The sequence below is a fragment of the Aotus nancymaae genome, unplaced genomic scaffold, assembly GCF_030222135.1.
Source record: "Aotus nancymaae isolate 86718 unplaced genomic scaffold, 86718_ANA_hifiasm-v0.15.2.pri h1tg000064l_0, whole genome shotgun sequence".
In the NCBI taxonomy this organism is placed as follows: domain Eukaryota; kingdom Metazoa; phylum Chordata; class Mammalia; order Primates; family Aotidae; genus Aotus; species Aotus nancymaae.
In genome coordinates, this window is record NW_026988478.1 from 4,930,013 (window position 1) to 4,942,509 (window position 12,497).

The window sequence follows — 12,497 nt, forward strand, 5'->3', positions numbered from 1 at the left end:
GTCTGTTTCCCGCTGCCCCCAGTGTTGGTCATTCTCTACCTGCAATGATGTAGGCCCTTTCCCACGTCACTGTGAGGCCTTGGTGACCTTCATTTTTAATGACAGCCGGACGATGCTTAGCCATTCTTTATTGGCAGATGTCTGAGCTGGTTCTAGTTTCCCTGCTTGGTAAATGACGCAGTGATGTGGGGGAAACATGTCATTTATCTCTGTGGAAAAGAACAGAGAATCGAGGGGTTTGAGGTCACAGTGAAGATAAAAATTCAGGAAGGGAGAATCACAGGGGCCGACATTGCTCTGCCATCTTGCTGGGAAGGGTTTTTACAGCGTGGGTCCCAGAAGGAGACTCAGGGCCAAATGGTGGTTGTTGTAGGAGGCAGATTTCCTGAGGAGTTCTCACACTGCAGGACTGGGTGTGATGGGCTGCCTTGCAGTGGTGAGTTTCTCATCCCGGTAAGCATTGAAAGAGAGAGCCTGGAGAGGGGGTACATTCCTACGCTGCTACATACCTACACTAAGGTGGAACCGGGGGAGCCCTGAAATCCATTTCATTTCCACTCTCAGGTTCTAGATCTTTGTCTGAAACCATCACAAATTCTTCCACTACGGGGGAAACCTCAGCTAACGGGGATTAGTGGTCAACGGTGACGGCCTAAAAAGGAAGAAAGAACCTTGAACTTGGAGCCAAAAGATGCGATGGGCTCTAATTCCTTCTCTTCCTTTACTTTGCGCAAGTCATAGTGAATCCTTTGGAGTCTCAGTTTCCTCGTCTGTAAAATGAGGATAACAATGTTCATCATTCCTAAGTTAGGGAAGCACCAGGAAGAAACAGAAGGCGCTATACATATAGCCGGTGAGCTTTTACGCATAAAAGGTATTATAGTGATGACAGCAGTTGTGACAATGAGGACAACCAGTGGGACAGACTACACGTGTGCCCTTGCTGCCCTGGGCCGCACTTCTTGTCACCAGTGTTCCTCCTGGCTGCCCCTCTGGAACCCGCACTCCCACTCTTGCAGATCGACGCCACCTCGCTGATCGCAGCCTCCGTGATGGCTGCCCCTTGTGCCTTGGCCCTCTCCAAGCTGGTCTACCCGGAGGTGGAGGAGTCCAAGTTTGGGAGGGAGGAAGTGAAACTGACCTACGGGTGAGCACAGCAGGAGGTCCTGCAGAGGGGGTGGTGGTACAGGGTACGGGGGCAGAGCAGGGGGACCTGTTCTCTCTGTTCGTCACCGTCTTCCACCAGCTTGGGCTGGTCGCTCCTCTTTCCCTGCCCTAGTTTGGCTTCATTTGCTGTCTTAGTCTGTTTTCTGTTGCTTATAACAGAATACCTGAAGCTGGGTAATTTATAAATAGGAGGCCGGGCGCGGTGGCTCACGCCTGTAATCCCAGCACTTTGGGAGGCCGAGGCGGGTGGATCACGAAGTCAAGAGATCGAGACCATCCTGGTCAACATGGTGAAACCCCGTCTCTACTAAAAATACAAAAATTAGCTGGGCATGGTGGTGCGCGCCTGTAGTCCCAGCTACTCGGGAGGCTGAGGCAGGAGAATTGCTTGAACCCGGGAGGCGGAGGTTGCAGTGAGCCAAGATTGTGCCACTGCACTCCAGGCTGAAACTCCGTCTCAAAAAAAAAAAAAAAAAAGAATAGGAATTAATTTCTTATAGTTATGGAGGCTGAGAAGTCCGAGGTTGAGGGGCTGTATCTGGTGAGAGCCTTCTTGCTGCTGGGGATTCTACAGAGTCCCAAGGTGGCACAGGGTGTCACATGGTGAGGGGTCGAGGGGTGCCGGGCAGGGAACTGAGTATGCTAGCTCAGATCGCTCTTCCTCTTCTTAAGAAGCCACCAGTCAAGGCCGGGTGTGGTGGCTCATGCCTGTAATCCCAGCACTTTGGGAGGCTGAGGCAGGCAGATCACTTAAGGTCAGGAGTTTGAGACAGGCCTGGCTAACGTGGTGAACCCTGCATCTGCTAAAAATACAAAAGTTAGCTGGGCATAGAGGCTCACGCTTGTAATTCCAGTTACTTGGGGGGCTGAGGCACGAGAATTGCTTGAATCCGGGAGGTGGAGGTTGCAGTGAGCCTAGATGGCACCATTGCACTCCAGCCTGAGCAGCAGAGCAACCTCCGTCTCAAAAACAAAACAAAACAAAACAAAAAGCCACCAGTCCTGCTCCCGTGATAACTCATTATCCCATTAATCCATTAATCAAAATTCAGGAATGATTTAATCCATTCAGGCGGGCGGAGCTCTTATGACCCAATCACCTCTCAAAGGCCCCAGCTCTCGATACTGCCACATTGGGGATTAAGTTTCAACGTGAGTTTCCGAAGGGCAAACATTCAGACCACGGCATTTGCAAAAATGCACACTCCAGTTCTCACATCTTAATTTCCAGTCTCTGACCAGCAGGAAACAATGGACCAGGTGAGGCTTGGGAGTGTGGCCTGGTACTTGGCGCTGTGGCCTGTCACGTGTGCATGTTGAGGAGGGTCATCAAAAGGCCCCATGCCACCATCCCTGTGTGCCTGAGCTCTGACCACACAGGGTATCAACCAGCCATTGACATGCTGAGTGCCATCTTTGAGTTCACTCACCTCCTAATATCCTGTCATAGTCTTAATAACCGTTAGGTGATATTTAAACCTTAAACGGTGTTGAAAAGGCACCACGTCGGACACACGCTTGGGCACACCCCAACCTCACAGGCTTCTGACGCACTCAGCAGCGCTGTCCCGTGGAAGCGTAATGGGAGCTGTGCCTGTCATTTTCTAGTAGTTGTCCTTTAAAAAGTCAAAAGAAATGGGTGATTTTAATAACCCATTTTACTTAACCCTGTACACCCCAAAGTATTGTCATTTCAACATGTAACCAGTATAAGAATTATTGAGATATTTTGCTTTTTTTGGTACTAAATCCTCAAAATCTGGTCTATATTTTGCACTTACAGTACAATTCAATTCAGACAGCCTCCTGTCACATTCGGCTAATGGCTTCCATCTTGGACAGTTCGGTGCTAGAAACCTGGACCTTGTCCCAGTGCTTTGGCCAGCCCCTTCTTCTCTCTGGGTCTCAGGGAAAATGAGGAATTCCTGCTCTGAAGTGCTCTTCCAGGGTTCCTATTTGCGCCTGTAAGATAGGGACCCTTGCTGGTTGTGGGGACAGGCCAGTAATGATTGTTCTCTATCCCAACGACAGAGATGCTCAGAACCTCATAGAAGCAGCCAGCACTGGGGCCGCCATCTCCGTGAAGGTGGTTGCCAACATCGCTGCCAACCTGATTGCGTTCCTGGCCGTGCTGGCCTTCATCAATGCTGCCCTCTCCTGGCTGGGAGACATGGTGGACATCCAGGGGCTCAGCTTCCAGGTGCGTTTCTGGTCACCATGCTCGGTCTGTAGAGGGGTTGGCCCCGGGTGGGTGGTGCGAGGTGGCTGGAGGCCCAGCAGAGTCTAGGTCCAGCCCTCAGTGCCAGCCACACCCTTGTCCCCTCAGCTCATCTGCTCCTACATCCTGCGGCCTGTAGCCTTCTTGATGGGAGTGGCCTGGGAGGACTGCCCAGTGGTAGCTGAGCTGCTGGGGATCAAGCTGTTTTTGAACGAGTTTGTGGCCTATCAAGAACTCTCCAAGTACAAGCAACGCCGCCTGGCAGGAGTCGAGGAGTGGGTCGGCGCCAGGAAGCAGTGGATCTCCGTGAGTGGCCCAGTCCCTTCCCGGTGGCAGGGGATGACATGGCACAGCCGCTCCTGAGGGCCCCTGGTGGCTGCTCTCCTGCTTCCTGGGCCTGGCTGGAGGGGTGCTTCACCACCTGGGCATCCTATAGTCCCGGGAGGCAGGACGGCTTCGGGCTTCGCTGCCGTCTTTCTCGAGGCCTCTTAGGAGGCTGAGGCGTGGGGAGAGAGCCCTGTGGGATGCCTGAAACCCAGGTCTAGATGGGTCGCCTTTCACTGTGGCCTTGGCCCAGCCACAGCACCGTTCCTCCTCTGTGGAAAACGGGGTGAGATGCCTGCCACATCTACTCCAAAGGCGTACGCATGCGCATCTAACAAGCTGGAGAGCGAGCGAGATCAGGAGACTTCACTAACACCTTCACTGTTTTGCTTTGTTTGTCGTTGGTTTTTTTTGAAATGGAGATTCGCTTTTTCAGCCCAGGCTGGAGTGCAGTGGCGCATTCTCACCTCACTGCAACCTCCACCTCCCAGATTTGAGCGATTCTCGTGCCTCAGCCTCCCGAGTAGCTGGGACTACAAATACTCGCCACCACACCCAGCTAATTTTTGTATTTTTAGTAGAGACGGTGTTCACCATGTTGGCCAGGCTGGTCTCGAACTCCTGATCTCAAATGATCCATCCGCCTCGGCTTCCCAAAGTGCTGGGATTACAGATGTGAGCCGCCACACGAGGCCATCACCTTCACTGTTAATATAGTGGATTCAACGCAGGGGTTGGTCCTTCCTGTCAAAATTTATTTTTAAATTCTATTAAAGATCTGTAAGATTAACTGTTCTAAAAGAATAATAACATTATTGAGAATGAAAAAATTACCTGTAATCTCACCATCCCAAATAATAATTATTGTTGTTTCTTACATTTTCTTCCATTCTTTTTAAGAGAGATTTTAGTCCAGGCGCAGTGTCCTATGCCTGTATTCCCAGCACTTTGGGAGGTCAAGCTGGGAGGATCACTTGAGGCCAGGAGTTCAAGACTAGCCTGAGCAACATAGTGAGACCCTGTCTTTACTCAAAATTTTAAAAATTGCGAGGTGCAGGCCAGGTGTAGTGGCTCACGCCTGTAATCCCAGCACTTTAGGAGGCCAAGGTGGGCAGATCATGAGGTCAGGAGTTGAAGACCAGCCTGGTCAACATGATGAAACCGCACCTTTACTAAAAATACAAAAATTAGCCGGGTGTGGTGGCGGGCGCCTGTAATCCCAGCTACTTGGAAGGCTGAGGCAGGAAAGTCACTTGAAATCGGAAGGCGGAAGTTGCAGTGAGCCAAGGTCACGGCACTGCACTCCAGCCTGTACAACAGAGCAAAACTCTGTCTCAAAAAAAAAAAGAAAAAAAATTGCAAGGTGCAGTGGTGCATGAATGTAGTCCCAGCTACTTGGGAGGCTGAGGCAGGAGGATGGCTTGATCCCAGGCGTTTGAGGTTGTTGTGAGCTAGGATTGTATCACTGCCCTCCAGCCTGGGCAAGAGAGCAAGACCCTACCTTTAAAAAAAAAAAAAAGAGGAAAAGAGAGAGCTAACACAGTTGCTGCTGCAGCCATACTATGCTGTAGCCAGTTGTGTTTTTACTGAGTATTATAACATAAGCATCATTTTTTATATACGTGTCCTAACATACTGACCCAATCCCCTGCTGTTGGGCCATTCAGACAATTCTATTTGGTTTTTATCCGCATGTTGAAATGAGTCTCTGTGCGTATAGCTCTTCCTTTCTCTCAGATCGTTTCTGCCGCTTTCCCAGGTGTGGGCTGACTGAATCCCACGTGCGTCGTCATGTGGTTACAGCAGCTGAAATCACCAGCACCAGCTGTGCCTGTGAGCATTTATTTCACCACACGGCTAAACCGCCTGGAGTAGCTTCTTTTTAAAAACAAGGTTCCCTACTTTAATGAGCAAGTAATAGCTCATTGTTTTCATCTGCGTTACTTGGGTGACCGAAAACTTTCAACAGGAAGTTCTTTTTCTTGTCTTTTAAATTCCTTTTTAAATTGTAAAGGAATGGACTCTTTAGGTTTTTAAAAAATGAAAGTCTGTGGCCATGCACCCTGGCTCATGCCTGTAATCTCAGTACTTTGGGAGGCTGAGGAAGGCAGATCACTTGAAGTCAGGAGTTTGAGACCAGCCTGACCAACACGGCAAAAACCCTCCTCTACTAAAAATACAAAAAGTTATATTTTTTTCCGCCTGTGTGGTGGAACACGCCTGTAGTCCCAGCTACTCCCGATGCTGAGGCACAAGAATCGCTTGAACTTGGGAGGTGGAAGTTGCAGTGAGCCGAGACTGTGCCACTGCACTCCAGCTTGGGCAACAGAGCAAGACTCTGTCTCAAAGACAAACAAAACAAAACAAACAAGCAAAAAGACCAGGTGCAGTGACTCACACCTGTAATCCCAGCACTTTAGGAGGCCGAAGCGGGTGGATCACCTGATGTCAAAAGTTCGAGACCAGCCCGGCCAACATGGCGAAACCCCCATCACTAGTAAAAGTACAAAAATTAGCCAGGCTTGGTGGCAGGTGCCTGTAATCTCTGCTACTCAGGAGGCGAGGCAGGAGAATCTCTCGAACCTGGAAGGTGGAGGTTGCAGTGAGCTGAGATTGTGTCATTGCACTCCAGCCTGGGTGATAGAGTGAGACCCTGTCTCGGAGAGAGAGGGAAGAAGGGAAGGTAAGGTGAGAAGGGAAGGGGAGGGGAGGGGAGGGGAGGAGGGAAGAAAAGGGAGGGAAAGAAGGGAAGGAGGGAAGAAGGGCCGGAGGGGCTGCTCTGTGGAACGCAGCTGCAGGTGGGCAAGCAGAGATACGTATTCTTTCCAATACTATTGGTATCAACTCTTCCTGTTATAAAGACATTAATTTTTTCTGTTATATTTTCTACACATGCTTTTCCTTTTGTGCCCTTTACGTTATTTACGGAAATGTATTTTTTGGTTTTTTAGTGTAGAACGCTTCATGAATTTGCGTGTCATCCTTGGGTAGGGGCCATGCTCGTCGTCTTTTCGTCATTGAAGTTTTAGTGTGTGTGTACAAGAAGCACAGGAATTTGTTGTTGTTGTTTTTTTAATTTAAAAATTGTATTTACTTAGAATGTCAACAAAACAGATGTCTATTTATTCAGAATGTCAACAAAACAGCTGTAACTTTTAAAAAAAATTACAGAGTGGTATGTATGTATGTATTTTTGGAGACAGGGTCTCACTCTGTTACCCAGGCTGGAGTGCAGTGGTATAATCACAGCTCACTGTAGCCTCCGCCTCCCGGGCTCAAGCGATCCTCCTACCTCAGCTCCTGTGTAACTGGGATTACAGATGTGCACCACCACGCTGGGCTAACTTTTGTATTTTTTGTAGAGATGAGGTCTTGCCATGTTGCCCAAGTTTGTCTCAAAATCCTGACCTCAAGCAATCCTTCTGCCTTGGCCTCCCAAAGTGCTGGGATTATAGGTGTGAGCCACCACGCCTGGCCCAAGTGGTATTCAGTTCATTGTATCAGCAATTATTTGTGTAAGCTGCATCAGAGACAACTAAATATGAAGGCACTACCATCCACATACACAACTAATTTGCACTGTGCGCCAGCCAACAAGAGCGTGCTTTAAATTTCCGTGGCAATTTACAACCCCCGTACTGCACCAGGCAAGGTTGGTGGCTATTGAAAATATTACCAGGACAGGGTTATCTAAAGACAGATTGGGTAGTGTGTCAACTAGACGAAAACAAAAGACACTGTACAGTTTAAAAACAAATCTTACATGGCCTTATATTTTAATTTATTTCTTTAAAAGGAATGCATTGAGTATTGGAGGGGGGGTGGCGACGGTTAAATATATTATATATGAGAAAAAAAACCTGCCAGAACCAGTTTATTCATCACCTTCGTTTTTGTCTTTCCTTCCTCCTCATCCTCTTCCTCTTTCTCACGTTTCTCCCATTCTTTCTTTTTCTTGCTTGTTCAACCTTGATAGCTCCCTTTTTTTGCCGCACCAGGCTTTCCTTTAGCTCGGTATGCAGCAATATCTTTTTGTATTTTTCGTTGAGCTTTGCGGATGTCTTTTCCTAAGGCTGCTTGTCCTCCTCAGTGGTTTTATAACCTCATGTCTCCTACTTTCTTTGCTACATCACCAACGGATAGGCTGGGATGTTCTTTGATTTTTGGGTAACGCTTGGAATAGAACAAGAAGAGGCCAAAGGAGGCCTCTTGGATGCGTTGGGCTGCTGGAACTTCTTTTTTGTTTTCCCTCTAGGAAGGATGTAAGTTTTCACTTCCCTTTCCTAGCCAGCCTTGTCCGCCTTTACTGCATCTTCAAATTTCCCTTTCTCTTTAGCTGACATGGTCTTCTGCCTCTCTGACTCTCTTAGAAAGCTCTGAGGAGTTGCCTGAAGCATCTGGGTGCTGCTTCTTGTGCCACTCTCGACAAGCTCGGACAGGGAGTGCATATGATGACATTTTGCCTCTTGGCTTCTCAGAGTCTCCTCTGCCCAGGCTTAGTTATTTTTCCTCAGTGAAGCACAGGGTCACCCAGTGTCTTTCAGCTCTCACTTGACCCGGCATTCAGGATTTGTTTTTTTTGACACAGATTTTATGCCAACTCTTTTCTTTTATGATTTCTTCTATTATTTCTAAACTTAGAAAGTTATCTGGAAAATGCAGCTGGGCACAGTGGCTCATGCCTTTAATTCCAGCACTTTGGGAGGCCAAGGAGGTTGGGTTGCTTGATGCCAGGAGTCTGAGACTAGGCTGGCCAACATGGAGAAACCATGTTTGGTGAAACAAGAAATATAAAACTTAGCCAGTGTGGTAGCACACACCTGTAATCCCAGCTACTTGGGAGGCTGAAGCATGAGAATCGCTTGAACCCAGGAGGCGGAAGTTTTCCAAAAGAAAGAAAGAAAGAAAAAGAATGTTTTCTGGAAAGTGTTAAATTCCTGAAATAATGTGATGAGATAATTCAGACGTAAGCTTTGCAGTCAGAACTGAATGCAAATTCTGATACAACTACCTTCTTGCTGTGTGAACTTCCTTAGTTACTTAACTTCTCTGAGCCTCAGTTTGCTCCTCTCCAAAATAAGAGTAATAATACTACCTTGTAACTGTATTTATTATCCTATATTTTCTATCATTTCATGCTTAAAATGTTAATATTTATCTAGAATGAATTTTTATATAGTGTGAGGGGAGGCTGTATACCAATTTTTTTTTAATTAAAAATTTTTAATTTCTGTGGATACATAGTAGGTGTATATATTTATGAGGTACATGAGATGCTTTGATGCCAGCGTGCCATGTGCGATAATGACGTCATGGAGAATGGGGTATTCATCCCCTCAAGCATTTATCTTCTGTGCTACAAACAATCCAATTATACCCTTATTTTTAAATGTACAATTAAGTCATTGTTAACTATAGTCACCTTGTCGCGCTGTCAAATATTAGCTCTTATTCGTTCATTCTAACTTTTTTTTGTATCCATAAATCAATTTTGTTTTCAAATTATTTCATTTTGGCCCTTAAAACGTCTTTCTGGGAAATAGGACCGTTGTTAAGAACAAAAGGGGATGTCGTGTTTAAACACCTGCTCTCTGCCTGGTGTTTCCTGTACTTTACATAATCCTTCCGACAGCTCTCCCAGGCAGGTACTATTATTCCCCCATTCCAGACAGGGAAACTGACACTGTGAGAAGCGATTGACTTGCTCGAGCTGATCTCGGTGAACCAGTCCTGAAAGCCAGGCTGGCTGGGCTCCAAATCCCTTACTCTTTCCTGTAGGCCACACTCCCTCTCTCAGCCTGAGAGCAGTCACAGGAGTGCTGTGAACTGGAAGCCCAGGACTGCTATGTCAGGGAAAGGGCTGTCCACCCAGTCGCCCCAGGACACAGCTTAGTAGGGCCAAAGCGAGCGGACTAGAAAAGGCTGAATCCCGTCTAGAAAGGCTGGTAATGAAGATTAAAAGGTTGAAGGACAGATGAGAAAGCGGGGCTATGTTTTGGATGTGGTGCCGTTTGAGCTGACGTAGAGGTGGGATTGCAAGGCTGGGGAAGGGGCAGCACAGAGGGCTTGAAGATCAATTACAGGTAAGAAGTGGATAAAATTAAGGCCAGGGATCCTGGGTGTTATAGGGCCGCCCCGGGCCCATCCGAGGGGAGCCCCTCCTCATGCATCTTCTGTATTTTCAGGTCAGAGCTGAAGTCCTGACGACATTTGCCCTCTGTGGATTTGCCAATTTCAGCTCCATTGGGATCATGCTGGGAGGCTTGAGTGAGTCTAATGGGGGCCTCACCAGTGTCTAGGAGAGCCGGAGACTTGAACTTGCTGGGGACTTGTAGGCCTCAGTTGTCTCATTTTTCTAAAGCAGGGCCCAAGCAAGATGGCCATGGAGGCCGGGTGTGGTGGCTTATGCCTGTAATCCCAGCACTTTGGGAGGCTGAGGTGGGTGGGTCACTCGAGACCAGCCCGGCCAACATGGCAAAACTCCATCTCTACTAAAAATACAAAAATTAGCTGGGTGTGGTGGTGCACACCTGTGATCCCAGCTACTCGGGAGGCTGAGGCACGAGGATGCTTGAACCCACGAGGCGGAGGTTGCAGTGAGCCAAGATCACACCACTATATTCCAGCCTGGGCGACAGAGTGAGAGTTTCCTTCTAGCCCTAGAATTCCGATTCTCTGCTGCTGGTGGTGGCCCAGGAGGTCAGCACCTGGGCCTTGAAGGCCAAGCCTGGCTCAGGGGTGAGGTGTGGTGCTGGCCTGTCCCCAAGGCTATGGTCTGCCTATTCCCACACCCACAGTGGACAGGCAGGCAGGCCTGGTAGGGCTAGGGTCGAAGAGTCTGCACAGTTCTCAGTTCTTTACAAATAACATTTCCACTCCCGGCTGCTACCCTGCCTGGTGGTGAAATCACCCCATTTTACAAAGAAGGAAACTGAGTCTTGGAGAAGTGAAGCGTGGTTCAGGTCCCTCGGCTAGCGGGTGGCTGAGCCTGCATTTCATCCCGGGTCTGCCTGGCTCCAAACTCAAATTCTCTTCCTGCAACTGCCACGGATGGTGTGTGGGGAGGTGTGGGCATGTCCTCCAGGCCAGGCCGAAGAGGGCTCCTGAGCTCAGCAAGTGGCCCGGAGGACAGCGTCTGTCCCTCTGGCCATCTATTAATCAAAGAGGAAGGGAGGTCATCAGATGCAACCAGAGCTAGAGAATGTGGGCAGAGAGGGGCACATCTTCCCTGGCCCTGAGCACTTCTGTCCCCTTGCAGCCTCCATGGTCCCCCAGCGGAAAAGCGACTTCTCCCAGGTTGTGCTCCGGGCGCTCTTCACGGGGGCCTGTGTGTCCCTGGTGAATGCCTGCGTGGCAGGTGAGTGCAGGCCTGGCAGGCTCAGAATGTGGAGCCCTGATTTTCTGGTTAGCCCGGGGGCCCTGCCTACCCACCGCTTTCCCACCACAGGCATCCTCTACGTGCCCAGGGGGGCTGAAGTCAACTGCATGTCCCTCCTGAACACGACCCTCAGCAGCAGTAGCTTTGAGGTATATCAGTGCTGCCGCGATGCCTTCCAGAGGTAAGGGCTTGAGCTATGGGGCCTGCAGGGGACCCCCAGCGATGGGGCACAGAATGCCTGAGTGCTGAGGGGGATGCCTTTGGTACCAGGGTGAGGGTAAAAATGTTATGGCTGCAGCTGATAGGGAAGTGAAGGCTCGAGGACCAATGGAGGAAGGGTGGACCAGAGACTTGAAGCAATGTTTCCAGCGTTGCACAGCCTGGCCGTGGCCAGCAGAGCCAGCCTGGAGCTCACACTGCAATCTTTGCTTTATTTTTTTTAGCATCAACCCAGAGTTCAGCCCAGAGGCCCTGGAGAACTGCTGCCGGTTTTACAACCACACGATCTGTGTGTAGCGAGGACAGAACCTGTTTGCGCTTCTGACCTTCCCTTTCCCAGGGCCCTCCTCAGGGAAGCCTCGAGACTCAGCCCCAGCTCAGTCCCACAACTGGGAAGGGGTCATGGAGTGAGCGTGCAGGGAGTGAGTGGGGACATCAGGAAGGACATGTCCTACTGCACCTCCTTCCTCCTCCCCCATCTTCTACCTCCCCCAGTGCGAATTCTCAGGGTCACCTCTGCCTCCTCCCCCTGCCCCTCCACATCCTGGTCCTCTCTCCCCTCCTCTCCTGGGGTCCCTCACATGCCCCTTCCTTTCTGTTGTGGGCGCACATCAAAGCCTCCTCCCCTCCCCACCTGGGCACCAGGATCTCTCCGTGGCTTCCCCTGCCAGGTGGTGTCGCCCCTTTCTCTGCTTTCAGAGACTCCCTTCCCACCTTCCCTCAGAGCGCTTCCCAAACTGAGGTCCCATGGCACACTCCCGGGAGGCGTTCAGAGGGTTCCGTGACCCACTGGGTTTGGAAACACTGGGTCAAATAAACTTAGAGCGGGCTCTTCGGACGTTTTGTTTATTTTTTGTTTTTTAACTGTGGACTTGTCAGCGCTTGCTATGGATATGAGGCTTTTTCCAAATTATTTAACCGTAAGAACCTTTTTTTATTAATTATTAATTTTTATTCCACTGAACTTAGGAGCAAAGAACCTTTTTTTAAAGACACGATCTCACTCTGTCACTCAGGCTGGAGTATGGTGGGGTGATCATGGCTCACTGCAGCCTCAACCTCTCAGGCTCAAGTGATCCTCCCATCTCAGCCTCCTAAGTAGCAAGGACTGCAGGCACGTGCCACCATGTCCAGCTAATTTTTATGTTTTGTTTTGTTTTGCTTTTTAGTAGAGATGAGATCATCCCATGT

At 49.3% G+C, this 12,497-nt stretch overlaps 1 protein-coding gene and 1 non-coding gene across 2 annotated transcripts in view; one reads left to right on the plus strand and one right to left on the minus strand.

The window, feature by feature from the left end:
* Positions 1-11,684, plus strand: part of SLC28A1 (solute carrier family 28 member 1) — a 51,055-nt gene extending 39,371 nt beyond the window's left edge. Inside the window, exons 9-15 of the mRNA XM_012448947.2 lie at positions 1,020-1,147; positions 3,199-3,367; positions 3,494-3,691; positions 9,895-9,976; positions 10,968-11,066; positions 11,157-11,268; positions 11,531-11,684. Of these exons, the coding sequence (XP_012304370.2) occupies positions 1,020-1,147; positions 3,199-3,367; positions 3,494-3,691; positions 9,895-9,976; positions 10,968-11,066; positions 11,157-11,268; positions 11,531-11,603 (861 nt within the window). The 3' untranslated portion in view covers positions 11,604-11,684. The remainder of the gene's footprint in view (positions 1-1,019; positions 1,148-3,198; positions 3,368-3,493; positions 3,692-9,894; positions 9,977-10,967; positions 11,067-11,156; positions 11,269-11,530) is intronic.
* On the minus strand, positions 6,656-6,758 carry LOC135270579 (U6 spliceosomal RNA). Its single transcript, XR_010338735.1, has one exon. It is a non-coding gene; the product is annotated as a U6 spliceosomal RNA (small nuclear RNA).
* Positions 11,685-12,497: the final 813 nt, after the last annotated feature.